Here is a 27879-nt window from a genome sequence, read left to right on the forward strand (position 1 = left end):
ATAAAAATTTTTGATAATCGATATCAAGTTTTGTTGAGTTTTGACAAGCATTTTAATTGTTTCTCTATGGTATTCCAGTTTGGATCTGTGGATTGTGGAGTGTTTGGCGTTCCTGTTTCTACACTTTATTATTTGTTAATTTTAAGGAGAAATACAAAACAGTTGCGTATATATTAGCTTGTGACCTTTGCAACAAGCTTCCACCATGAAGCTGAAAAAGCCTAAACCCGATACTGATGTGAAAACCCCTGAAAAAGAGGTATTGTTTACAATGTACCTATAACAATCTAAATTATTCTTATAGCCGTAAGAAAACTACTCTTTCTTCGAACCTGGAGTTGTTTAGTTTGTTGTTTTGACAAATATCGTGGTACTTTGGCTTAGATTCAGTAATTCCGAAAAAGCCGACGTAAACACACACTTTGTATGTATTTTTTATGACCTTCTGGGAACTGTCAACTGTGAATACATTTTAAAATTTCTTTATTAAGCTGTACAAACCGGCTATAGAAAGATATTGCTCTCGAGATTTCGATGTTCCAAACTAGATTAAAAGGACACAGTCAATATATGTCATTGTGTAGCATAGTAGTGCTCAAAAATAGTAGGTAATAGGTTTTCAGAATAGTTTCTAATGTTTCTTATTATTTTAGGAAGTAATCCCTCCACAAGCGGAGATCATAGAAGCGGATCTCTACAAACGTTCTTACTTCGGTCCTGATGTACCAACTTTAGAGCTGGAGTGCTGGGAGGAGGAACTCTCTGAGGTCCAACTCCAAGCTTATAAGAATGCTGATGATGAGTACAAGAACATCCAGAGTAAATTGGATGATATGGTCAAAGACACTGGTGGCCAGATTGTGTATAACGGTGACCAGTTCACCGCTTATCAACTTCTTGGAAAGTAAGTTAATTTGTTTGTATAGATATTTGTTATAATAAGAGTAATTCAACATTTGGCGTTATTCAAGGTGAAAGTACGGCTTAAAGTTGTTCAATGTTTCTGATAACACTTGAATATAGATAGAAAGAGATAGAATGACTTCCAAAAGGAATGATACTTATTAAAAAATTACTACATTATGGTAACAGTGGGCTAAAGCATGCTACAAATTTTTTTATTTACCTTCACTGGCATTGGTCACGAGCCTTTAATTAACCTATCTTGCAATTTAGTATTTTACTAAATTATTCCTTAATATGATTACAGACAACCTGTACTGAAAGACTTGGAAAGGCAGAGTGCAGAAATCATCAGATCAAGATCTCGTTCTCTATCTATTTCTAAAGAGAAACCTAACAAGCGTGGCCGTCCAAGACGTAACCGTACAGAGGATAGAGACTATTCCCCATCGCCTATCAGAGAGAAGTCTCCTGAAGTTAAGAAAAAGAAGAAGAAGGATAAGGAGAAGAAAGAGAAAGACAAAGATAAGGATAAAGATAAAGATAAGGAGAATACTAAAACTAAGGACAAGACTTTGGCTCCTTCTAGTAAGTTATACATCCTTATTTTTATTTATGGAGTGGACCCAGAATCAAACCCAGCTGAGCTTCGCATTAGATTAGACTTAGCTTGGTAGCATTGATTTCCTTTTAGAGAACCTTAAGGTAAAATCATTTCTACCAAACCCAATAAAAAAAATTGTAAAGTTAGTCCTATCATATCCTATCCTATTAATCATCTTTAAAAAATATTCCTCTAAGAATTTTGATACTGGTTCAATGATTAAATACAAGATAGTCTGCTATTTTCAACCTAAATGAAGAAAAATGCTTTGGTGTCATGTAAAATTAAAAAAACACATGTTATCTCTTTCATTTACAGATGTCCACAGTGTAGTTACAAATGTACGCCCATCTGAAGCCACAGCTATTGGTGGTTTGCTCACTGGTAGTGCAACAAAGACTACTGCCATTGTGGATTTGACTAAAGATGAGAATAACAAGAATATTGCTGATTCTAGAGAGGTGTCCTTCAATAAGTTGCAAGGTAATTATTATTCTATTTAATGGTACACATTATTCTGAAGTTTTATGGTAAACTTTAACTGGGAGTAATACAATAAATACTGTCTTAAATGTGACTGAAATGTCATGATGAATTCCTAAAAGTTATGAAACACTCATATGTGAGGTTGATAGGTCCATTGTGAGAATAATGCTTGATGAAACATTAATTGGGTAGTCTTTAAAGTTCGATGATGTAAAACATATATTTATTTCTAGATTACTAAGATTTGTATCTAATAATCCAATTAGAACATAACCAAATTTAGAAAGGTTTGAAAGAACTTTATTTTACTTGGATAAAGACACTTAAATACAAATCGTTTTTCCTACAGGCAAAACTTTCCCATCACTAGTCGTAGTAGCCCGTCCATACCTCCGCGCGAAGGACTCGGCTCCACCATCAGACCGCGCGGCGCTAGACAGCAAAGTGAAGTCGGTGCTCATGCACACACCTATGAAGTTTACTGAGTGGCTCATACAACAGGGACTTGTGCGCTCCGAGCAATGGTGTGTTATACATAATGGGAATAAGCTAAAACTTGGTAAGTAAATAGAGCTGTAAATTTTTGAAATAAATGCCGACACTTTATTTTAGCTTTTCTTCTTTTTTAGTTCTTTGCAAAAAGCATTTTTTTTGTCTGGTAAAATATGCTACTTGGTGAGATTTTATATTTAATATCTCATCAAGTTGAGAGAAAAATAATTTGATCTTGTTTTTTAACCTGTTCCGTGAACTGTTCCAAAGTATTCATTTTAAAATGGGCCAGTTTCTTTTTTGGCCTTAATATTATGTTAAACACTGCATATTTGTAAAGTAAAATAACAAGATTGATGTTCGTAAGTTACACATCAACTCAAACTAGAGTATATGTTTACGTTAAAATACGCGCACATCATTTATCTACTGACGATACGAAACTACCAAACCATTAAGCTCTTTCTTCATGTTTGTTACAGGAATGTACTCCGACGTATCTAAATTCCCTTACTCGGGCGGTTATGTATGGATATCTGAATGCTGCCCCACTAGATTTGTCTCCGTCTACTCAAGTTCTATATTCGAAGGCGCCACCTTCCCTCCAAGCGTACTACTCAAACTAATCTACCACTGGGCTTGTCAAACGAATGTACAGAACGTGGTCCAATGGGTGAAAGTAGATAATTTATATGTAAAAGGCTTATTTACTTGGTTAAGAGCTGTTTGTACATCAGCTATACATCAACATATGGGTTTGTTGGGCGGTGCGGGGAAGAAAGTTGAGGTTGGAGTGATATCTCTTGGAACTACCAGCCATGATGGCACGCAGAGACAGGTGAAAGTTGAAGTTCTGGGTGTTTTGGATGCTGTGGAGAAAATTGTAAGTGGATTTTTATATACTCTTTGTATTTTACATTTTATACAAGCACGGCTTAATATTTTATACATAAAATCACGCCTTCTGCCCATAGGGTTAAGCAGGGACCAGATGTCGGATTAATCGTATTAAAATCTACTTTCCTAAATAGTGTAAATTAAAAGAGGTAGAATTGGATTTATAGAGAAAGGAAGCCATAAAAGATTATTACATTTTCATATATCGTCTAGGCCAACTAGCGTTTTGCCAGCGTGGCGGAATATGAATTCAATATATTATCTGTAGAAGCTGAACAAAATATTACCAGTCATTTCCATCCACAAATACTGAACCCTCTTTGTCATTTCAGATTCGTCTCCGCGCTGTAGAACCACTCGCAGAACACGAAAAGAACTACAAGAAACGTTTCCAGAAGATTCTAGAGCCATTAACCAACTGGGTTCATCCATCCTCTGTCATTCTAACCGACCTGACCGTAGACAAAGGCACTCTAGTGTCTATGGGCTTTAAGAACGTTCACCAATCGTCCTCGCACTCCGACCAACCGGGCAGGAATACTAATGCCAATATAATGGAGTATTTGAGAAGAATCGTGCCTAGAATGTTCCAAAATACGCTCTCGTTGTTATCTAGGCAAATTATACAACAGTTCTTAGATGAATTGGTTTGGAGAGAAATGTGAGTTACATTCACATTAATAATTAGTCTCAATATTTGGAAATGTTCGGATAGATAATAAAAAATAAAGACTGAAAGAGCAAAGTCTTCTATTGTCACACAGCTTAGACCTTTATTAGACGAAAAATTCATAAATTATTAAAATGTTCTATAAATATTTTTTATATGCTTTTGCATTTTCGTGTTGTTTACTATCTAATAATTTACACGTGCATAAAAATACCCCAAAATTAAATTCTTATTATATTTTAGATACGGCATATCCCCTGGACAGGCGTTTGACAACATCGTGATACATATCAGTCAACAAACGAAGATGGAAAGCAAAGATCCTATCACCGTGCGACTTAATAAAATCGCAGCTAATCCCTTCAAGAATTGGAAGTATCCTAGTGGAAAGGTAAGTAACATTAATAAATAAACGATTTTTTTTTCTAAAGCATTTTTTTACTAGATGCTAGTGTAATTGTAGTGTATATCTGTCATCGAATAATCATAAACACCGCTTGTTTAGTTTATAATATACCTCCCGAAGTTGCAAACTGTACCCAAACATTTACAACTTAACACAATTTTTTCGATAGATTATTATTTATCCCTATCACATCACGGGACAATTTCGAGAAAAAACAACGAAATAAATACCTTCTACTACCTGCTAAGGGAATAAATCCACTACCTCCGTTTGTAACTAGATCAGAGCAGATCTAATTTAGCCCCCATTTATTGATTTCTGTTTACTTATTAGTCCAAGAAGGAGAAGGCAGAGGAACCAGAACCGGAGACAGGTCGGAGCAAGCGTGGTCGTAAGAAGAAGGAACCGTCGCCGTCACCTCCACCCAAGAAGAAGAAGAAGGAAAAGACCACGTATATCGAAGATGATGATGAGGAGGTAACCTACTTAATTTGTTTAGTTTTCTCAATACATTTTCGTACAATAGAATCATAGCACAAGTTTATTTTTGTGGAAACTGTCACATATATTATACTTCTGTTAATTTCTCCTTTCGCGATATCGCAATCAATAGACAATGAATTACGGAACCTAGGAAACAGCCTTATTGTAATCTTTAAACGTAAAATATACTTTCGATCGTAAGGTCGTTTGTATTCCACCTATGCCTAACGGAAGTAAATTAATTATCATTATAAAGACACAATATTAAACCTTACAAAAATATATAAAATCCAGACAACCAGAACTTCACAATTCACATTAACTTAGACCGATTTTTTAAATCTACACAAATGAATTCATCAAAATACAATTTTATTAGTAACTACTATATTTCTTTCCCCAGATCCCACTAGCCCAAAGTCGTAAAACGAAGATAAAGGAAGAGAAAGACAAAGTAAAAGACAAGAAAGAAGAAGTCAGCGCCAGAGGTCGTCGCAAGCAAGTGCGGTCGTACGTGGACGATGACCTAGACGATATACCGCTGAAGAACATTAAGAAGGAGGCCGCGCCGCAGGAGACCGTGTCCATGGAGCGGTACTACTTCGGACAGAAGGGTGGCGATAGTGTGGGGGAGAAGATGACTATTGCTGTTGAGGTAAGAATTGTGTTTACTGTAGTTTGAGGGCTAGTTTTAAGACTTGTTAATAAATGTAGCATTACCTATACCTACTAAATCCCTCGTAATCAATAAGTTGATTTAGCAACTTTTAAGGCAAACATTCCATAGATCACGAACCATTTCAATTAATGAATATTGCTATATTGAAGTGCGTTAGTATAATTACTCAGTTTCGTGAATTATGTACAATAAAGAGTATCCTCTCATCTTGGGATTAAACCTGCAGACATGACTCAAGCGTGTAATAAATATTACACATTTAATTGGATTATATTATTTAAATATTTTTCACATGAGCTGACTAAGACTAAGTAAATACAAACTTTTAATACTAGAATATTTTTTCGTTTGTTCCAGTGCCCAGTCTGTCACATAGAATTCAACGACAACTACCTCCTAATGACCCATCTGTACGGTCACGCGGTACCCTCAGCCGACGGTACAGACACCCCACAATGTACCTACTGTCTCACGAGGTTCCCCGCTCAAGAAGAACTGGACACGCATCTGAAACACAACCACCCCGCTGATACGAAGTCACCGGATCTGTTCACTTACGCTTGTCTGATTTGTGAGGTGAGTTATACAGACACCCCACTGTGCACTTAGACCGTTGCACCTATGAAAATTTTCGATGCTCAGATATTTTAGCCTTCAAGCGCCATACAAATCCAGTAGCGGGACGAATGTCGACGATGCGACTCGTGTACTAACCTGAGTGAATTCGCACCTTGTGTATGAAGGTCCTTATTGTCTCTAAGGCTATCTGACTAAAGAGTCAAAAACTAGCTTTTTGAGAATAAAAAAAAACGAAATGAATCGTTATGATACTTAAGATTTTCTGAATTTACTATAGTTTTTATTAATTTGTGTCATAACAGAAACTCACGCTGAGTATTGTTAGTCGCGTATACGATACTTACAATTTAATAAATTTACGAACTATAAACATTGCTGGTGCTGCTATTGTGAAGATTTCTCATAATGTCTGATCGCTAAAACATTATTTACGTCTTTTAACATTAGAAATATGTATCTAACCTTATTTTATTCTACCCCCAGGTTCGCTTCGCAGCAGTTTTAACCCTAGCCTCGCACATGCAGAAGACCCACGCTCCACTAGAGCTGCCATACGAGTGTGGCGCGTGTGAGTACCGCGTGTCGTCACACCGCGCCGTCGCTGATCACTTCCGAACTAAGCACTCGCTCTCACACTCTGTGTTCTGTCCTTATTGTCTCAAGGTGAGTTATATATTTCTATATCACGTTTATGTATATTAGTATGATGTTTTATGGACCCTGTGCACCAAAATCGCTGACCCACCAAGACATGTCCATGGGTAAGGCAAGTCTACAGCAGTCTACGAGTCTCTGACGTGATTCTTTTCAAATGAAAAGCCGCTGGGATCGAATTGTCGACATGTGACGGTGACTTTGTGTAAACTCCATTACACCTTAAATAATTGTATGTCGAAAAGTCCTATGCTACATTTCAGGCAATTTGTTTTTATGTGTGTAGGTAATCAAAGTATACGCGGACGGTTACGAACTGACAGCAAACGTAATCCTTTACTTGGATCACTTGAAACAGCATCAAGACAAAGAGATGGAAGTCCGCTGCAACAGATGCGTACTAACATTTGTACATCTCGGTAAGTACATACATACACTACTTTTTAGTAATTAATTAGAATTAAAAAAAAAGTGATATTTTAGCAATTACAATTTTGCTAGTCGTGTTATTGTAATGGTTATGTGATAGAATGTAAAGTGTATAGGCGGCATTATAAACAAGTATAGCCAGCCAAAAAATCAACTAGTAATAACTTCGCAGTATTTCAAATTTTTTGCGATTTGTAACTGGAAAAGTAAAATACATATTGTATCTAAAGACATGTTTTTATTACAGGGCAGTTAAAAGAACATCAAGTAAGAGACCACGTTACAGTGGAAGGAGCGACCCCACTGTGTTCAGAAGAACATCTCATCACTAAACCTAGAGTAAGTTTTTAACATTAGAGCAATTCGCATATGGTTTAAACATTTATTTAGCGTGATTGTTATCTACCTCTATGTAACTATGACATAAATCTTTTGTCTTTAATTTTTTAAATAGATGTAGAAAATAAATTATTTGCTAATGAAAATGTGTAAATATTTATTGAAAATGTGTTAATAATATAATAACGATTTAACACTGCATTGGTATCCATGCTCCTATTGCATGATAGATACGTTGTCAAATATATTATGTGTTACTTATATCATACAATGTGTTGTTTAGAATAAAGCTCGACCGCCAGTAAAGGACTCTGCAAGTCATACCATAAGCGAGACGTTTGAAGGACTAACTCTAGTGCTGCCTGAAGATGGCATGTTGTGCAGAGAATGTGACACACCACTTGAAAGGGATAAACATTTCTTGTGAGTATACCTTTTTGTTTTGAAAGTGTGTTTTGTGAATATAGATGCTCTGTGCTTTATACAATAAATAGGTACTTCGTGCTGATTATAATAATATATCTAGTTGACTTTTTCAACTAATTCTTGCTTATTGGACCTTGTTTAATCTGGAAATAAGAAATTCTTACTTATAATTATTGACACAGAAATTACAGCAAACTTACACACCTACAAACTTTAATTCCTATGACATGTGGCTTAAAACATGGCACCGTACGACGCGATCTTTGGTCTGATGATCTTTGATGCCTTGATCCGTATTGCATAGACGTTAATGTTTATTTTTAATCGATTTATTTCCCGTATCTTTCCCTCCACCGGTTCACGTCGGGTCTAAAGCTAGGTATATATGTACAGGGGCACGACGAGCTGCAGCAAGTGTTCGTACGTGTCGTCGTGCTACCGCGCCATGTTGCGCCACAGCGGCTACTGCGCCGGGCCCCACTCGCTGGAGGATGCTCCCCGCGCCGCGCCGCACCGCACCTACTGCGTGTGCGGGTACAACACTAACATCGGTATGTAACTAACTTACTGTACCTACAATACGCGCTATCTATCTCGGTATGAAGTTAGCGGCAGTAGTTACGTAAAAGACATTTGTTGGAACTAAATGGTGACATTACAGGGTACTACTTGCGCAAATTTTCTATTATGTCTAACTTCAAGCCGGTCAAGATTGATTGTGCGTGCTGTATATGTTCGAGAACTGCAGCAAGTGTTCCTAATGATGATGCATTTATTTTATTACCTTATCTCATTTATGCAATCTCATTTATATAGGTAAATCGACCAACTCCTACTTTCTTTCTTTCTTCTATTATTTTGTTCTTGATGACTTCTTCATACACTACTTATTCCTCACCCACCGGTCATCATCTTCACTTATCTTCAGAAAACGGGTGACAACCGATATATTTCATATATTTCTACTAAAAACTTTCATTTTGTGCGAATTATGAAGGAGTAAATAACTTATTCTTTAACTTAAGTTCCAACCGTTATTTCAAACGTAACATTTCTCCCCAGGCACGGACATGCTGACTCACTTGCTAATGTGTGAGCACAAGAGCGCGTATAGATCGGAAGAGGAGGCGCGCAACAACACAGTGCGGTCCGCGGATGACCCGCCCGCATTACCTGCGATCAGTAAACCGGTGGAAGAAACTCCTGCTGTGGACACCGTGAGTAGGACTTACAATTAAATAATTACTTTTCCAGGCATGAGAGAATGATAAACTTGCTGTTTAAAATATAGGTTCTAAATAAGATGACAGTGGCTAAGGTGCAGAGAGCAGCATATTTTCAGCTCGTTCCAGTAAAAATCAATATTCACTTTAAGGTTTAAGATATAACATAAAAAAAATATTTTAATTAATGTATAAATGTTTTTTTGTTGTTATTAGCCGGTGGAAAGCGTGCCGCCCGTGGCAGACTACGCGCCTCCCTCGGTGCTCAACACGCAGTTATCGCTCGACGACTTAGCGCCGCCTTCTGTCCTGCAGTCTGACCAGGTAGATATTCATCTTTTAATATAAGCTAGCAGCTTCTGCCATCAGTGGCTTCTACCTGATTTTAATGTTACAGACTCGCAAAGTCCATAGTGATCATGATTTCTGGTTACAATTCTGAAAGGACAATAAACACCTATATGTGGACGGAAGTAAAATCCTGAAAAAAATACTTTATTGCTCGATCAGACAAAACAGTAATTACTTCATAACGAACTATGAAATAGTTATCTTTCTAAGACTATCTTATACGAGTGCTGTGTGTCGTCACCTATAACCAAATAATCACATTATCTAATTTTATAGCACGATCAAGAGCTTCGTACGGATATAACGGACGCGTACGACCATCCACTAGCGACACCTCGTCATGAAGAACCTCACTACAGTCTTGGGGACTTCGAACCTTTGCCGCAAGAGCCGCCACCGCAACCTGACTTTGAACAACTCTAGAATAAGACTATCAAAATTGGCTGACTATATACAATATCTCTATTGGAACATAGAATGTGTAAAGTTTAAGTGTTCTTCACTCATCAATCTTGAATGCTTCTATAACACCCAAAATTGTTAATAAATAGTATTTATTAGTGGCAACTCAGAAGTATATGGGGTTTACTCAGCAAAAAGGTTGACGATGTCCTTCCCATCATAATGGTATGCTAAAAATTGAGTGGTGGAGAGTAGTGGCAGGCATGGACTTATTAGAATTTGGAAGGTGCGCAAAGCCCTCCTTTAGTTCACTATTAAACAATAATCTATATTTACTGTGCAATTTGCATTCAATTGAAATCTAGTGCCCAAAAAGCCCGACAAGGTAATAGCATTGGATATTATTTTTACACAATAATATATAGGTAACATAGGCTTCCATAGAATTCAATATGCTTATGGTGTCGGGACTAAGCTTCATTTTTATAACAAATTGCTAAATAGACAAATATTTACTCCAATTCTATTACTATACTATAAGCTTGTCTGGTATAAATAATATAAATGAAATATATCACCTTAGGTATGGAAAGTTTATATGTAATTTAATTTAAAGTTGTTATGGTTTAGGCTGGTTTCAGTGTCATGCGTACCGTCGGCGCGGATTACTCCGCGCCTGACGTACTGTATAAATCTTACGGAGGATTACTCCGCGCCTGACGTACTGTATAAATCTTACGGAGGATTACTCCGCGCCTGACGTACTGTATAAATCTTACGGAGGATTACTCCGCGCCTGACGTACTGTATAAATCTTACGGATCGTTTTAGAGTTATGAGGAAGGGTCCATACGTAAATATTCTAAAATGCATACAGATTGGTCTGTGCCAAGCAATTCGCGGACAGTCAGCGTGACTCTGAAACCAGCCTTACAGTTATAATTTGTTTCAATTAATGGTTAATCAACCATACATTATTATAAATATAATAACAATTTATTACATAATTATGTAATAGAAAAAATAAGTAGAAATTCTATAATTACAATATAGTATAAATACATGCTTCAAGTAATTTGTGTTTTTCTTTTCTTTTTCTTGAATGTCAGTGTGACTTTGTTAGTTACTCCATAGTCTTGTATACAGGCTTCATCATTGTCAAGAACAGTACTGTCATAGTTAAGGCTGTAAGTCCTCCAAATGTATTTCCAAGATATATTAACATTTATTCCCGCTCTCTTTTGGTACAGTTCAAAATGCCTTGCTATTGCCTTTTTTAGACCCCTCACTGTGGCATCTTGTGGAATCTACAAAATACAAGTATATTAAATGACCAATTCTAAGAGTATAACAACTTTATACCCAACAACAACCCTTGTAATTTGCTTTCCATGCAAAATTTTTACTTACAATAACTTTCAAAGATTCAAGAGCATCCCGATTTACAAAAATGGTTATTGATTGCCCATGTTCTACAGCAATCTGAAATAATAAGATCTTGGTTATCTTCTAACTTATAACTAAAAAACAATGTTAAACAAACTTGCGTATAGAATTTTACCTGCGAAGAAATTTCCTCAATAATAATATCGTCATGAAGATCTTTGAGCAAGGAATCATTTTTCAAAATCGCGCCGACTGCAGCTTCCGTAGCCTCTAGCAAATCGTCGTGAGACAAATCTTCAGTCACTTCTTTTACTACTTCCAATGTGTCCATGATTTCTAATTCTTTGATTAAGTATATTGTTCTATAGAAGCTAATTCATTGAACAGAGTTTGCGAATTTTGTTTGTTTATTTTATCATAATCACAAGTCTCGCAAGATAATAATATGTCAAAAAGTTCAAAAACCGACAAAATGCATAATGAAAATGCAAACTCTCGTATAGCTCAAAGAATTTTACTGTATTAAAAAATACCGATTTACATCACTAAACCATAACTTAAAATTTTACTTACTCTAAGGGCTGCCAGTCTAAAAATTGTTCGAGTGCGGGTAATAATGATGTAGATACAAATAAATAAATAAATATTATTGGACAACTCACACACGGTTATTTGATTCCAAACTAAGCAGAGCTTGTACTATGGTAACCAAATAACTGATAAACATACTTAAATACTTCTAAATATATACTTATATAGATAATTTGACAACCAGGCTCAGAACAAATACTCGTGCTCATCACACAAAGATTTGTCCCGGGTAGGATTCGAACCCACCACACGCGGCGCTACGGTTGTTGCGGCGAGGTGACTGCTTAAACCACTGCGCCAAACGTGCAGTATATGAATAGAGTGTTCATTTAAATTTAGCTAACACCATTTTTTTTATGTCTATCTAACAGCATGAGTATCCTTATTCAGTTAAATGTATAGACATTTCTGTTTAACTCGTAAAACATATAGGTATAATTAATTATTATGTAAACCATCTGGTATTATCAAATTATCACAATGGCAATCTATTATTTCACTCTTTTCATCGGTGCTGTCAACTAAAATTTGAGGTTATACTGTCAGTCTGATTTCCTCAAAATTCTCTAAATTGTATCATCCACATAAAATCTCAAAAATAATATAAGGTAACACCAACAATGGATAGTTTATCCACGGGTTCGCTCTCTGGAGCACAGAAAGAAGAATTGATGGATCAAGTGAAACAGCAGATAGCCATCGCGAATGCCCAGGAACTTCTTACGAAGATGTCGGAGAAGTGTTTCAAAAAGTGTATCAATAAACCAGGCACAGCTCTGGATAATTCTGAACAGAAATGCATAGCTATGTGTATGGACAGGTATATGGATGCATGGAACCTGGTGTCGCGGACCTACAGCAGTCGTATCCAGCGCGAGAGGAACAACATGTGAAAGCGAAGATCTAAAGGCTCTGAGCCTCCGCGTCACTGTAAATATAGACGACTTAGTAGTTACAAAGCATTTCTAATTGTGAGTTGCGGCTGCCGGTTATGTTAATGTGTTCAATAAAAATATTTTAGGTTGTTACTATTTGTTTTTATTGATTGGTTGATCCTATCTTATATTCTAGTTATTGTAGTGTGTACACAATAAATTGCATCATTGTTGATCCAGTTCCTTTAGAAATAGTAGTGAAATATATACAACCAATTCCCAAATTGTAACAGATACTGCAGCTAATATTGTTCTTATGATACTGACATACTGTGTTCAATTTAACTTCAAGTTATACAATAACATTATACTATTATGGTTGCTAAAAATATAAAGGAAACACATTGTTAGAATTCACTGCTGTATTATACAAGTTGAAATAAACAAATTGTTGGTTCATTCAAATGCAAATCTTATTATTTCTCATTATTTTTATTTATGTTACTTCACCCTTGACCATTTTCTTTCTGTAATGGTATAGCTTTTGTATCCACATTTCTTTTAATTCTTCTTCACTTGGTATCTCCTGTAAAACAAATAAATATAGATTTAACATTCCACTAAAAACACCTCCTGCAAAAGATTTGGTAAAAAGATCTTTACGTAAGCTTCTATGTAGTTATGTAACTCTAACTGACAATCTTAGTCCTTAGTGATTCAAAAACTCATAAGTGTTAATGAGTTGGTATAGGAGATGACTCAATTAAGTTAACCACATTAATACTACCTGGGGAATAACAACAAGCATAGCTAAATACATCAAATTAAAGAACACGAAACTTACATCAAAATTGATAATAGAATCATCATTCTGTACTTTGATCTCAGTCTCAGGTACTTTAACAGTCTCCGAGTTCAAATCTATCACAATATTCTGTGATGCTTTCTTAGTTCTTGAGGAAGTGAAAGTCTTAGGTATAAAAGAGTCAGTGTTTAGTTCAGCCAGTAAGTTCCTGTCATGAATTGTAGGCATGTCCTCCTTGATTTCAACCTCCTTGTACTCATATGTAGGAATTTTGGTCATTGTCAATCCTGCAGCCTCTGCTGCTTTGATAGCTTTCTCAACTTTTGTTTCTGTGTCATCGAGATTAATCTTCTTGTGAGGAGCAAATGAATGTTCTGAAATATATTATGTAGAAAGGTAAAGATTATGGATGAAAAAAAAATGCTGATTCAATTACAGAAAAGCTATGTCACCTGAATACAGGCTACTTTTATTCTGAGAATTGGAGAATTAAATGATTGTTAATGCAAAAGTTTTAAAATGTACTCAATATGACTAACCCATGTAATATCATACGGTTTGTGTGCTAACATAATGAGTTTTCACTCTATTTAATACCTTTTAAGATTTTATTGTCTTAGAGAAAAATATTCAATAAATGCAATCAATATACCTATCTCTGAGGAACTAGAACGACTGCTAGGAGAGCGCGAACGCTTAGATTTCTTCTTGTGGTACTTTGTTTTACTTCTAGAACTCGACAAAGACCTTGATCTATCACGTTTGGACCGAGATCTCGATGTGGACCGTCTTCTCGACCTAGACTCGTATCTGTCCCGGTCTCTAGACAAACTTCGAGAATAACTCCTTCTCTTATGTTTAGTTCGCGAACTACGAGAGGTAGATCGCCGTCGCCGGTGACTGCTTGACTCCGAGCGATCTCTGGATCTCGATCTGCGTTTGTGCTTGCTTTTCGACTTTTTTCGTTCGTACGATGATTCAGAACTGTATGAGGAACTCCTCCTGTCTCTGTATCTGCTTTTCTCACGAGGCATGTTACCTTATAGATGCTCTTGCATTTATAATAGAAAATTAGATATTTTGTATTGTGTTCATAACCCACAATACAAAACGTCAAACAAAACTAGACAGTTTGGTTGACATTTTAGTGACATACATGACATCATAATATAAAACGTTTCGTTTCACCAATGCAATAAGATTTCTTGGAAAAACACGACTTTAGGTTAGGTACTTATATTATAATTATTATTACCTTTAATAGTCGCACTAAATCAAAGTTGTTGAAAGAGGTTTTTAAGCAAATTTACCCGTGCTACTCTGCTAATTTTCTATCCCATCAGTCGTAGTTTTATGTTATAAATCGCACTCCCTACTATCTGTACAAATCTAAAGAACTGCTTAAGGTAGCACCATGCTGAAAACAACACAATTTCTTGCACAGAAGTACTACCTATTTTTTTTCTTTTTCCTCCTATAATGAAACTTTTAAGTGTATGGTTCAGCAAAATTTTAATTATAGCAGTACAACACAGCGTCAGAATGTTACATATACTTCGTACCAAGTAAGTAATATTTTATATCGGGAAATTACTGTACCTATGTGACACAAGCATCTATTTCTTGTAAAGTAACTGCAACACAATAATTAGTGTTTAGTGAAGGCTCAACGTTCACGTTTTAGTTAATATTTACGAATTCTAAATAATGTTCAATGAACTAATTTACTATAGGAAAGGGAATGGTTGATTAAACTAGAAATCATGAAACTTTGGAAATAAGTAGGTATGTACCGGTATTTTCAAAATTTGAAATTATAAGAAGTACACACTGAAAACTACAGATGGCGTTGCATTATTTTTACGAGACGTTCGGGTCCACGGAGTTTATCAATAGATATTTTGACAGTTTTTCGATAACATTAAAATGAAATGAATATTAACCATATTTTTTTTGAATTCTTAAACATAACAAAGCAGTTTATGTTATTTTCTTGAAATGTATTTAATTTTGTGGTGTGACGCGGCAATATTTTAATTTTTAATCACTGACGTTTAACCAATATTATGCGTTTAATGGAATGTTCCTAGGGCAGCGACCGTCAGTCGGCCTCGATGACGGAATGTGTGAAAATTTTAAGATGGTGATCAACTGTATTTTTCGTAAATTAGTAAAAAAAATCAAGTCTGAAGCTTTGTTATTATGTTGAAAAGATTAAAACGTGTTTAAATTAGTGAAGACGCTCAATATATCCTATATAAATCGGCGCAAAGGACCTATAGTGCAGTACGTGTTAAGTGCAATCGCTGACATTGTTTCGTTAAAAATTGTTGAGCCCATCGCGATTGTTATGTTTAGTATTCTATTGTGTGCTTTTATAACGCCTTGTAAATGGTATAAGAGATTCTGATGTTTCCTAAGTCATGGAGCGGCAGGAGAGATCACATGCCAACATGGAGGCCACTGACTGTGTGGACACAAAACAGGTGAGCCCTACACGGCTAATTGCCGGTTTTTAATAATTTCACCTTTGGCTTACTCACATCGCCTTGGTGCTTGTGAAATTTGCATTGGAATGTTCCAACTGCAGCGGTGTACTTAAAACATGTACTTTATTGGTGCATGTTTTGAAGTTGTTGAAACTTTGGGAAGGTGTCCTTACGTAAATAACAGTTTAATATGTTGTAAATCGTTATAAACGAGTGAGAACTGTGTAGAATTGAATGTTGTATGGGCATAAAAACAAATCAAGGCTTAATGTGGGCGCAGAAGCTGGCAGCCCACACGGACTGAATAAATTATTGGTATTAGAACATTGTTATGTGCCTTATTTGTCATATCACACACATTTATGTATATCTGTCTTTGTCTTGCTCCTTTTACATAGGTCTAAGTAACATTGAAAATGGTCTTGAGTATTTTAATAAGTTGAAAGTTAATAATTATTGTGTTGAATGATCAGATTAAGTTGTATGTGTGACTCAGTGTCATTATATCTTGACTCATGTGTAGCTAAGTGTGACTTAGTGCTTACTTCATAATATTGTTGCATGAGGTTTTTTTTTTTAAATTATGTGTAGCTCTCTACCAATACACTTGCATCGGCACCAATTCCCTAGATCAAATAGTCTATGGAAAGAGTCCGCAATATTGTCAAAAGTTCTTTGATTGTTTTTGATGTTTGTTTAAACTTCACTTTTCTCACCATTTACTAGATACCTAGTACCTACTAGGTATTTGTGTGTTTTTCTAAAGTTTATCAAAATGTAAACAACGGTTTTTGTTTTTAATAATAGATAATAATCTAGGTTGATTTAGGAAATTTGTTAATAAACAGATAAATATTGAAATTAAAAATATTATTAATTAGCCAAGATTAACTTACCTATCTATTTATACTTGACCTAGGTACTTATCCTTAAATTTATATACAACACAACACACATTATTATGTGATAAATGTGTTCTAATATAAGCTGTTATTTATAGTGTTATTTACCTCTGGCACTTAGGTAATTGATAAAAAAAAACATTCATTCAATCTTCATGCCTGAAAGTTATACCGGTCTCCAGAACTTAAACAGTGTTATATCTTATTCATCAGGACTTAATATTATCATACCATTTTTTTATTTAGGTTTCTAAAGCCTAACTGTACAGAATATTTTGGGACTTAGTATGTAATGTTTGAAATTACCATTTCTTGTGCCCGACCTTAAACTTGAGGTCAAGAAACTAAAGTATCCAGTACTTTAGTTTGTTGTGTAATCAAATGTACATTTGCAAAAGTTATGGATGATTGATTAAAGTGCAATAACTCTTTTATAACTTAACAAATATGTTGGTATGTCAACATGTCTCAATGTTTAAATTGTTAATTATAAGTTAATTGTTGTGCTTCATGCTAAGTAAATAGAGTGCATACACATTGGCAAATCTTTTACAAACATGTCATGCAATTTGTCCAACACACATTCTTTGCTTGTGTAAAAATTTACAGTACAGGTATAATATTTACAATATTTATGTATATGGAAATATCAAGGTTTTACCAATTTAACTTCTAGGTTCGAGATATCATGAGCATGTGTATAATGACAATATTGAATTAATTACATAATAAGTCCCAGGCAACAATATTTAATTGGATACTCAATTAAAGTCTACTTAACATTAATAAGATAAGAGAAATCATAAAGCCTCATAAGTGCTTGGTCCTACACAACTCTATGTTAAATTCTTTACCAGTTATCTAATCTGGTATAGCTATAAACAGAAATAGTAAAAAAAAAACATCAGAACATAAGGAACTCTTTCATAAAATGAAAAGAAACGCGACGGAAGTGCAAACAAAACCAACACGCTTATCGTAAGTTAAACCAAGTACGAAGTGGCCGGTATCGCGAGGTATCGTGGTAGGGGGCTCGCGCTCGCGCCGGCGGCTCGGCGCGGGCGGCGCGCGCGCAGTTGAAACGCGACGGGCGCGCAGCACGCCGTGCGCGCGAACCGCGAACATTTACCGAACACGCCCGCGCGAGTGATGTCACCAGGAGAACCAGTGGTTACTGTGTTGTGAATGTGCATTAACTATAATGGTAGCTATGGTAGCATCAGCGTCTGGATACGGCACCTTACGCCGCTTTCTGAGCGTGCCCGAGGGCCAGCATGGCGTGCCCGAGGCCGGGGTCGTGCCCAGCACCTCGGTAGCCGTCTCGGTAAGATCTCACTTGCCCGTCTTTACAAACAGTTAAGCACGAGGATGAATGATAACGTTATGCGTTTGGAATGTTGCAGATAATGAGTTGTTGATGCCGTGCGACAATATTGTTAGGTGTGACTGTTATGTACTACAATCCACGCGATGAATCGATTCTATTGATAAGTTTGTTTGCGATGCGATATGAGTTGTGGATTGCATTTATTACTACTGATTGCTGCATCGTGTAGTTAGTTTTCATGCAAGGTTTTTCATTGAATTGGTTTATAAAAAAAAGATGCATGAAGATTTCGTCGAACTTGATTCAGATTCAACGCAATTATAAATAAATTATTCTGTATACAATGTATACGTAACAATGCGCATAAAATGTAATAAATGGACGTTTTTCAAAGAATAAAACGAATCTGTAGAAAGTTGCGCACTGCAACTTCCATTAGAACGTATACGTGCGTATTAAAATTTGCACTAGTGCAAAAAGTCTATTTTCTCGTGCTCGTGAGCAGATAACGAAATTTATAATTTTTATTGACCGTTTCTCGTGTGACCAGTATTGCTTTATGCTGTCGGCGCGGACAACATTACCCAAATCTCTGAAACTAGTCCGACACACCGCATTATGGACAGCTAAAAAAAGAATCCGGACAAATCCATCAGTCTACTGACTAACCGTCGTCCACGGTGGGGTCATCAACCTTACTTTCCTTTTTATTATTCCGCTGTGTAATATTAGCATCGATCGAAATTCCGGCCTTGGCCTCACGCGGTCTATTAGAACAATACTTTTTGTAGATGATGTCACCCTCATCTGGTAGGGAATACACGGGATGGATACGGCCAAGGTTAGGCCAACAGACCGTGGCTGTATCTCTAGCGGATCACGGCTCGTTGGCCACCATCCGCGAAAGGAGCGCATCACCGTGTGCTTACCGACCCAGATCAGCGCCAGCGCTTACTTGCTCTTTACCTTATCCGAATTAATATGAAAATCGTGTCCACTCTTAATATAGCAAATTGAAATTGGCGTTCTAGTTACTCAACGATATGACGACAATTGGTCGCATGCGTGTTGTAGGAAAAGTAAGTAACTCCTTGGCATATTAAAGCAACAACGGATTTCATACCTCATTAGACACTATTATGAGGTCAATTTTCCCTTCCTTTCTAGGATTTACCTAGTTAGTAAGGTAATGTTATGGGCTATAAATTTTAATATTCTCGTCAGTGCGTTGAGAAATTGCTATGGATCCAATACGATCAGCACGATAATAACACGCTGCCGATGGAAACAGAGAGTAGTAATTCACCTCGATTGTTCGTCTTGGTTTCCTTTCCCACCCGCTAGTTTTTTAAAGTCCGATAAAACAAATTTGAATAAGCTATTGATGTGGTTGTCAGACTTTCGCGTTACATTTTAAGAGAAACGTAAAATTGCAATGTAACCGATTTACAAACGATCCGCAACGAAAATTTTATCAATAAGTTTTATTTCACGCCTAAGTAAAGAATAAAACGGTTTGATGCTGCACTTAAACTAGTCGAACCACATTGTGGAAGTAGATATTGGAATGTACATTTGAACGTAAACACAGCCAACTAGTTTGCCTCTAGAATCTTATTAAAGTTACGAAGAACCGACGAAATGAGGCTTGTAGCTGACATACAAGTCTTGAGAAATAAGAATTTACATATAAATGTCAAATGATTTATTAAATTTGTGTCTTAGCTGTATCCAATTTATGATTGGTGTTTTGAAGTGTGATTATCACATGTGTAAACAAATGCGCATGTGTTGGACACAGTTTGTACAGTCGCGGTGGTCGGACACGAAGCTTGCGACACGGCACTAAGATGTGGTGCCACCTCTGGTGCATGCTTCCGCCCACCACCCGCTTATATGGCGAGGACCTTGTTACGGTTGCCTTACGTAGGCACATCCACACGACTGGATTTTGCAATGTTATCGTCTATGTCGCCTTGCCGGAAGGTTACTGGCTGTTAAAATTCCAACCATCCGTGTCACATTCTCGTCTTAATTATCTTCTTGATTGGTTTTATTAAATGGTCCTTGCCACGAAGTTACCTTATTTCTTCCTATATGTTCAATGTGGATTCAGAAATACTAAACCATTCAGTGATTTTCCAATACAAACACATCAAAGTAGATATTGGTTTTAAGTAGGCGGGGCTGGGTGAAGTAACTCAAGCTAAAGCAAATATTACGTAAGATGGAAGCTCTACAAATAAAAGTTATTACTCACGCCTTTAATGAAACTAAGACTTTCAAATTGATCAAAGTGAAATGAATGGACGAAATAAATCATAGCAGTCACAATCGAAGGCGGTCGATCAAAGATTAGAAACGCTCTTAGAGCAAGTGCACGGTCGCTGTGAAGATTCGTTCCCAGATTAGTCTACTTAAGAATTTCTTCGTAATTATAGCACGTATGCAACGTCTAACAATCGCTGTGTCAAAGAAAATATTAATTAATCTCGTCACACTCGCTACTTAAGTGTTATATCTGAGGGGAAATTTTAATTTAGTCGAGAAATCTCTCATTTCTTCACTAAAAATATGCTTTACTAATTTTGGAGTTAATTTTACTTTTGCTGCGTACTCGTTGTTAGCACTTTCGCAATGTTGTGTTTGGTTGTTCTGACATTTTTGATCATTTGTTTTTTACGTAACATTGTGTCAACGCGCAAATTGTCGAACTTCAGTGTAATAGTAAGTGTAAACATTATTCATCGGTGTCAAACAAACAGTGTGATTATTTTTGCCTGTGACGGTTTTGTATCCTTGACTTGCACCATATGTTGTGTAGTTTTGTCCTGCCTCTATACTTGTTATAGTTTATCAACAGTCTTAATATTTGCTTGCTAAAATACTAAGTCTGTTAATGTAGTTTGACAAGTTTAACAACACAACACTGGTTGTCTCTTAGCAATTTTGTAATAAAACCCGTTTTATTCAAGGAAGTAAACATACGATTAATCAGCTATAGTACATTAAACGTTCGTAAACACGTGTACATATAAAACTTCTGTGTAATACAATCAAAATTAAATTTAACATTGCGTATTAAATGTTATTACTTAATTCGGAATGCGGTTACGTGTACACTCGCAAGTATTGAAGCACAATATAGTCGGTTTGATGGACTCAGAGAAAGCTATAAGCAATGTTCCGCGGTTGCTTTCATGTGGTCGGCTTGTCGAGCTTTATATTACTCGTCGAAGAAATTACATGTCCGATTCAATGTGTCTGCCTATGGCTTTAATATCTTACAAGTGGTTAGGGTTACCGTTTATGATTTTAAACTCGGCCACACCTGTTTTCTGCTTCTTGGTGGGGCTAGGCAAAACTGCCTATGCTTATAAATTATTTCTGTTTTTTGGACAAGTTTTTATTAAAAAAGTACGATCTATAAATGGCTGAATGACGCGATCAATGATTTTAACGCATTCATAACTTGATATGTAATGTAACTGATTATAATGAGATAATCACAAAATATGCACTTACGCTTTCTCTTGAAGTATGTTTTGTGAAAACTCTCCCGCTCTCTAACCGAGAACAGAGTCATATTATTAGAACCTTCTGAAGATAATTAACGGCCAGTTTCTTCATCAAAAGTAACAACCTAAGTATAGGAGTATAGTAAAAATGAGAGTCAAATTTTTGCCTTCATGAATTGATTTGTGAAGAAACAGATTTATCTTTACTACACTAAATTCAAATAGAGTCAATGGCTTTAGCAGTTACTTTAGAAATGTTTGAGAAACTGGCCGTAAGTAAGCAAAAATAAAGCCAAAATGTCCAGTTGCAAGAGCTTTAATATTCCAAAGGTAGCTAACCCTAAATAATGTAGCGTCTTATATTTCAATTGTTTCATTATAGTGAGAACAGAGCTCGCTAAATTATTGAAACAGTTCCATTATTTTAATAGCTTGCTCGAAAGTGCTACAATTACTTATTTTTAGTGGTTCACGAACATTGCAGTTATTATTTAATAAATGAGGAGGGCTTGGTGTAGTACTGCTAAATTATAGTGAATTCTGCTTAGCAATTTAATAACATAATATAATAATTGGCTCGGTTCTTAAGAAAGAAGATTGCTTTGATTTTTAGCGAGCTCTTATTAATTTAAAATTACCCTTCCTTCGCGTATCTATAAATCAATTGAAATACAAAATATTAGTTCCTATAAGAATGCAGGCAATAAAATAAATAGACTATCTGCTTTTTACACCAAGTTTTTTCAAGTCTGAGAATAATATGATATCGCTATAGTACAATTAAAAGTTGATACCGTTACCTATATCAATGATTGTGTTTAGTCGACCGTGTCGCCACTAATAATCAACGATATTACTACAAATATGATGTCATCGCGAAAAGTGAAATTGACTCCCGGAAGCCGAGTGTTTGTTCAAATCACATGCGAACAATCGACTTGGAGAGAATGGAGACTGTGAATGGCGTCGGCTCCATTGACGAACAACGCTCTTTAATACCCAATAACTATACAAAACATTCAAAAACCTGTGAATACATTACGTTGTTTTGTTAATGAACAGATGTTTGGTCGTAAAGGTGAAATTACTACCTTCTAAAGCCTAGGTTTGTGTGATGATTACTGTGGAATTTCTTCTTGTTACTTTGTTGCTTTGGCTTAGAATTGGCCACAAAGTGCAGTTGATTTCATGGTCTTCGATTTCCTATACGTATGAGAAAGGTTTGTTCCCACGACCTCCGTGCTGAAGTTTAAGTTAGTTGCCACTCGCCACGTCGCTACCATTGCGTGAATTGCGTCAGGAGGTCGAGGGTTCGATTCCCTCACAAAACAATTAGTTTAGTACTTTGTGTCCGTTGTTTGTATGTTTGTAAAAGTCCCTGCAACGCAAGAGCAAGTCCTATTGCGGGAGTCGTCTTTTTTAATAAATACAAAATAGCAAGTGGGATTAATCATAAGTTCTGTGCAAAGAACTCTTCCATAAATCTACGTATACAATTATTTCTTTACTATTATAAGTGTTTGCATTCAGTTATCATTTTATAGTGTGATTAAATTGTCTCGGCAATCTCCGTCATTCGTGATGTCAATTGGTTTTCCTTTTATTACTGTGCTCGTAAGCGGTGCCTTCATTTCCTGATCTCGCTCTTTCTATTACATCCTTCTAAACATCTTGTGGTAACTGCCTTGTACGTTTGAATATGTCGTTCACAAAAGGTAACATGTCCTATGGCTTATCTAGGTGTCATGTGCCCTTTTTAAATTAGCTCATTTAAAACCTTAACTAGCCAAGTGGTTTAAGTTCGTACCCGAGGCAACACACCAATGACTTTTCGAAGTTATAAGTGCATTAGAAATAATTACACTTGTTCAACTTGGATTCAACGCCTAACCGCTCCCTCATTGATAATTCTGTGAGGAGACCCTTGCTCAGCAGTGGGCCATTAATGGGTTAAATTTGTTTATTTATTCTTATTTATAAAGCTTAATGCTGTGAGTTTTATAAGCGTTAGTTTCCTCAAAATTTGAATATGCATCAGTTAGTCTAACACTAGACACACGAGGAAAACGTAACATAGTCTTTTGTTGCAAAATTATACGTGCATCACTTTCTCCCAAACTAAGTAGATCTCATGTCTAGATGTGTTATCGTGTGTACAGCCGTCTCTTTTTATCTCGTTATCGTGATCTTATGACGTTTTGCATATAATTCACTTGTTATTCACAATTCATGCATTTATTATGTGCTGTACTGTTTCTTCTTATTCGTTTTCCCTAGACGTACACTCAAGAGATTTGCGAAATGTAAAATTAATAAGTAATGTGAGTTAGTGCCTATTGTTTTGTTGTAGAGCTGCAAGATTCTCAGCTTTTACAATATTACGTCGGCGCCTGATCGTATGTTAGCGATTTTACAATGCGCTCGTCCATTTTGGGAAATGGTCAGACTATATTTACCTATAATATTACATCATTCTTTATCCGCGTCGCTGCTATAGAGCTCTTGTTATAAGAATGTGTGGCATTCTATGGCGGGAGAGAGCGATGGATTACAGAGGAATTCTAACGCGGTCAGATGCTATAAACGACCCAAATAAGCTATGGATATTTTATCTCAAAATACCTTATGTAGGATCATCTTACTAACTCTTAAAAATTCGAGTGATAAATTGTTATTTATTTGTCTGCCCATTATTATCACATAATTTTGAGCCCTGACGTCTGGTCCATAATAGATAGTGTCAACATTCCCATCGACATTTTCTTCAACCGAGCGAGAAATAAGTACTTCGACCCGCAATAAATGTCCAAAAACATAAGGATTGACAACGTCTGAACAAAATAACTTATCTTTTAACGCTCACATTTCTCTCGTGTCTCGCGACAAGTCTAATTGCCTTGTTTTATTTTTATTTTGCCGCCGTACATTTGCGAAAGTACTTTAGATACACTTTTGCGAATTCCTTTCAAAATATTATACAAATGTATTTTTCCTTTTAAACGTTCAGCTCTTTGACCGATGTTATGGTTCGTCTATTAGAATGAAATAAATATCTCGCATTATAATAGTTGACTAACCGTTCTGTCGTTTACTTTTGCTTGTATTTGAGGAAGTCTTACGGTTTCTGTCAAATAACAATGACGAGTTTTTTCTCAGATTCAAGATCAAGGCACTAAAACGCTTGTATCTTCGTCTCTGTTTCTAATGTATTTATAATAGCGTTGAATGATTTGAAGCAATCATCTCTAGTGGAGTGTAACACACAAGACGATTTGGATTAGTTTACAGATCTATTGTGATTTGCTGTTTCTTGTAATCTTGTGGTGACCAGTGTGCTAACGAATGTAATAAAACAAAGCAATTTCTATCATTGAAACGAGCTATCAAATAATTTTCAATCATGTAGATATACCTATTTTGTATATTAATTCTATTAATTTATGAGAAAATTTTTCTCAGTGTAGGCATGCCTTCATTATGTACCGGTTGCCTGAAACCATACAGTCCAATGTAGACCGATCTAACAGTAGCTGAGTGTCTTTAATCCAGATACCATAAATGTTTTATAACCAATACTTGGGTGAAATCTGTTATAATACTTAGAATTCCCAAAAGCTCGCTAACATTCTAGGTCCAAGAGATTTCCTTAGAAAGCGCGTTTCACGCATCCCAGTTGGAGATGTGAGGCATTCTTTTGCAATTCCCTCAGCGACCAGATTCCATGGCGAGTGGTAATGTCGTGCAAACTGCCGGTATTGTGCACCGCAACGTCCGTGGGAAATCTTGAAAACGGGCCGTGCATGCATAAGCAACTGGCTCCTTGTATCACCTGCTGTTGTGTCATACTTCTATTATGAAAGTTACCAGCAGGATTCTCAGATGATTTCGTAAATTAACTAACATTATGTGAAAGAACCGGTCACGAAAGCAAAGAACGAAATGACATCAAAATTTGCAATTGAACCGTTTGTTTCTACGGACTTTGTACTTCGCAAAAACTGGCCATAAACACGTTATAATGGGGTACCGAATCGAATTGTGCTTGCTTAAGATTGTATCTAAAATCACGAAATCGCCTATTAACTTTCATCTTTTACAATCTGTCAAATGTTAACAATCTTTTTATTAATAATGCTATTGTATTGATTACTTCAAAGTTTTTGTAGGACTGAACAGTGAAGTTTTTGTATTACTGATTTTGTAGTACTTATTATTTTTCAAAAAGCAAGAGATCCATTTTCACCGATTTTGAATCTTACATCGGGATACGATTTTCCGTAAGATCGTATTTACATTGACTGCGGTGAAAATGGGTTTATCTATTGAATCCACATTCCACTACACGCCCGAGCTCGAATATCATTTATACATTGATCTCTTTATCCTTCCACGCCCAGTATTGTAATATAAGGACATCTAAATTGTAGAATTTGGATACGAAACCTTGACTAGATAATGTTTTGTTTACACTCAAAGTTAGCAAATTGACTACGCCTACACAGTCTAAAGTTATGTCGGTTTTTTTGTTGAACAGTAAAATCATACGCGAGTCTCGCTTTAACATGTAGCGAATCTTTGCTTTGTGTAAATGCGTAATCACTTCCGATTTATTGGCTTCTGCAGGCTTCGTACAGTGTACTGTACACAGTTCAATATTTATGAGGAATCAATGAATTCCAATTTCATTTCGCATGTAGGTCTAGGCTGCGCTGTTTCCCAGCCACTGCCGAACAACAAGAATGTGAATAAGGTATTATATGACAGTGGAGAATCAATTTTATCCACTTTTATGCTGCAGCGGTTCCTGAGCGCTCCTAAAACATATGCTTTTTATTTTTAGGTGCTCAAAAACCGGACACAGCTCCAAAACTGGATTCAAACGGGATATTTGTGATGAAATGAGTGTAAAATTCAAACACGAGTGAATTACTCTCGTATAACACAACAGCGTTACAAATTAATTCTGAAAAGCTTAACACACCCCGAAGTCGCATGTAAAAAATTCAATTTTAGGGCACACACATTTATCGTCGCGTGTGGCGGAGTTATGCGGTAAAAAGCTCTGGGCCAGATGTCGGCCTGGTAGAGACGACGCCTACTATTGTTCACCTTCAAGTACACATATTTGTTTAATATTCGTGTGCCCTAACAACAATATGATCAAAGACTTCTTGCGTGGAATGTGGATACCACCTACGATCTTATTTACCCGAACGAACTTATCTCAAACGAGACGCATAGTTGAACACTTCTCAATTGCTTTCGCAACACATTTCCTGTACACATTAAGCAACTTTCGACATCGAGTAATCATTTTATCAATATTTTGGTCGAGCTCTGACGTAATGGACTATATAATGTCTAATAAATAGTCGAGTGTGCCGCCGGTCATATCGATCGTCCGCAATTTTGTACTTATAATCGTTACGAAATGTTTATATCAGCCGTCTGGTCGTTCCCTCTGCCTGCAGGCGGAACATATCTATCTGACTTTCACTGAGATATCACACTACTCGGCACCTTCCAACTGGGTCATATATTTGGAGACAGATAAATCGAATCTCACGACTTGTAAATTAGTTCAATCCTAAATGTAAATACTTAGCGAATTTCACATAGCTATCTCTCGGAGAGAGCACTCAGAGAATATACTGGATGTAATGTTGTGATACGTTATCGGACAAGACGATTTCGATTTAAACATAGCTGTGTTATCTGTGACGGTGACGACGCTTACGCAAATATTTTAGCCTGCGATAACTGTTTATTTGTCATTTATATCAATTTCTTGTATGAAGACTATTTGGTTTTAAATAAGTATGAACGGTAACTCCCGCCCACGGGCATGTAACCAGCGTTTACGGTGAACCTTGACAATGCTGCGGTGATATCAGCGTAGGCTCTGAGGCCACTATAATTTTCATTAACAAACGTCCGTGTGTAAGTAACTACACCAAATTTTA

The 27879-nt window shown here is 36.3% G+C and overlaps 5 protein-coding genes across 19 annotated transcripts in view; 3 read left to right on the plus strand and 2 right to left on the minus strand.

Moving 5' to 3' along the window:
* The first annotated feature begins 88 nt into the window (after window positions 1-88).
* row (zinc finger domain-containing protein relative of woc) lies at window positions 89-11098 on the plus strand. Its single transcript, XM_076136608.1, has 19 exons — window positions 89-259; window positions 654-904; window positions 1211-1491; window positions 1826-1990; window positions 2343-2552; window positions 2968-3368; window positions 3715-4043; window positions 4296-4443; window positions 4792-4935; window positions 5345-5596; window positions 5978-6196; window positions 6683-6862; window positions 7140-7272; window positions 7530-7621; window positions 7905-8044; window positions 8441-8598; window positions 9110-9264; window positions 9487-9594; window positions 9898-11098. The coding sequence occupies exons 1-19, from the start codon at window positions 206-208 to the stop codon at window positions 10042-10044; spliced, it is 3567 nt and encodes a 1188-aa protein (XP_075992723.1). The 5' UTR covers window positions 89-205; the 3' UTR covers window positions 10045-11098.
* Window positions 11091-11964, minus strand: LOC142987683 (U11/U12 small nuclear ribonucleoprotein 25 kDa protein). Its single transcript, XM_076136609.1, has 3 exons — window positions 11585-11964; window positions 11434-11505; window positions 11091-11330 (listed from the first exon to the last, which is right to left on the minus strand). Exons 1-3 carry the CDS (start codon window positions 11738-11740, stop codon window positions 11091-11093), a joined length of 468 nt encoding a protein of 155 aa, XP_075992724.1. The 5' UTR covers window positions 11741-11964.
* A 534-nt stretch (window positions 11965-12498) lies between these two features.
* Window positions 12499-13028, plus strand: LOC142987685 (mitochondrial import inner membrane translocase subunit Tim13-like). The gene has a single exon (XM_076136611.1). It carries the CDS (start codon window positions 12621-12623, stop codon window positions 12891-12893), a length of 273 nt encoding a protein of 90 aa, XP_075992726.1. The 5' UTR covers window positions 12499-12620; the 3' UTR covers window positions 12894-13028.
* A 251-nt stretch (window positions 13029-13279) lies between these two features.
* LOC142987684 (uncharacterized) lies at window positions 13280-14803 on the minus strand. The gene is made up of 3 exons (XM_076136610.1): window positions 14333-14803; window positions 13720-14054; window positions 13280-13461 (listed from the first exon to the last, which is right to left on the minus strand). Exons 1-3 carry the CDS (start codon window positions 14712-14714, stop codon window positions 13372-13374), a joined length of 807 nt encoding a protein of 268 aa, XP_075992725.1. The 5' UTR covers window positions 14715-14803; the 3' UTR covers window positions 13280-13371.
* A 982-nt stretch (window positions 14804-15785) lies between these two features.
* The window catches only part of Patronin (calmodulin-regulated spectrin-associated protein patronin), a 65141-nt gene continuing 53047 nt past the window's right edge, over window positions 15786-27879 (plus strand). For 14 of the 15 annotated variants that reach the window (XM_076136612.1, XM_076136621.1, XM_076136616.1 and 11 more), the window contains exon 1: window positions 18135-18395. In XM_076136612.1, coding sequence (XP_075992727.1) covers window positions 18273-18395 — 123 coding nt within the window. In that variant the 5' untranslated portion in view covers window positions 18135-18272. Of the gene's footprint in view, window positions 16167-18134; window positions 18396-27879 lie in introns of those variants that run through there. The other variant, XM_076136613.1, reaches the window with a different exon arrangement.

The sequence above is a fragment of the Anticarsia gemmatalis genome, chromosome 3 (assembly GCF_050436995.1).
Source record: "Anticarsia gemmatalis isolate Benzon Research Colony breed Stoneville strain chromosome 3, ilAntGemm2 primary, whole genome shotgun sequence".
Taxonomy (NCBI): Eukaryota; Metazoa; Arthropoda; class Insecta; order Lepidoptera; family Erebidae; genus Anticarsia; species Anticarsia gemmatalis.

Excerpts from the sequence above, each read along its gene's own strand:
- LOC142987683 (XM_076136609.1), bottom strand. The coding sequence starts at position 11,740 with ATGGACACATTGGAAGTAGTAAAAGAAGTGACTGAAGATTTGTCTCAC. Across the intron at positions 11,506-11,584 it reads TTGAGGAAATTTCTTCGCAG|ATTGCTGTAGAACATGGGCA; the intron begins GTAAAATTCTAT and ends TTATTATTTCAG. Across the intron at positions 11,331-11,433 it reads TTGAATCTTTGAAAGTTATT|ATTCCACAAGATGCCACAGT; the intron begins GTAAGTAAAAAT and ends TGTATTTTGTAG.
- LOC142987685 (XM_076136611.1), top strand. The coding sequence starts at position 12,621 with ATGGATAGTTTATCCACGGGTTCGCTCTCTGGAGCACAGAAAGAAGAA.
- LOC142987684 (XM_076136610.1), bottom strand. The coding sequence starts at position 14,714 with ATGCCTCGTGAGAAAAGCAGATACAGAGACAGGAGGAGTTCCTCATAC. Across the intron at positions 14,055-14,332 it reads TTCTAGTTCCTCAGAGATAG|AACATTCATTTGCTCCTCAC; the intron begins GTATATTGATTG and ends AATATATTTCAG. Across the intron at positions 13,462-13,719 it reads ATTCTATTATCAATTTTGAT|GAGATACCAAGTGAAGAAGA; the intron begins GTAAGTTTCGTG and ends TTTGTTTTACAG.
- row (XM_076136608.1), top strand. The coding sequence starts at position 206 with ATGAAGCTGAAAAAGCCTAAACCCGATACTGATGTGAAAACCCCTGAA. Across the intron at positions 4,936-5,344 it reads TCGAAGATGATGATGAGGAG|ATCCCACTAGCCCAAAGTCG; the intron begins GTAACCTACTTA and ends TTCTTTCCCCAG. Across the intron at positions 9,595-9,897 it reads CTGTCCTGCAGTCTGACCAG|CACGATCAAGAGCTTCGTAC; the intron begins GTAGATATTCAT and ends CTAATTTTATAG.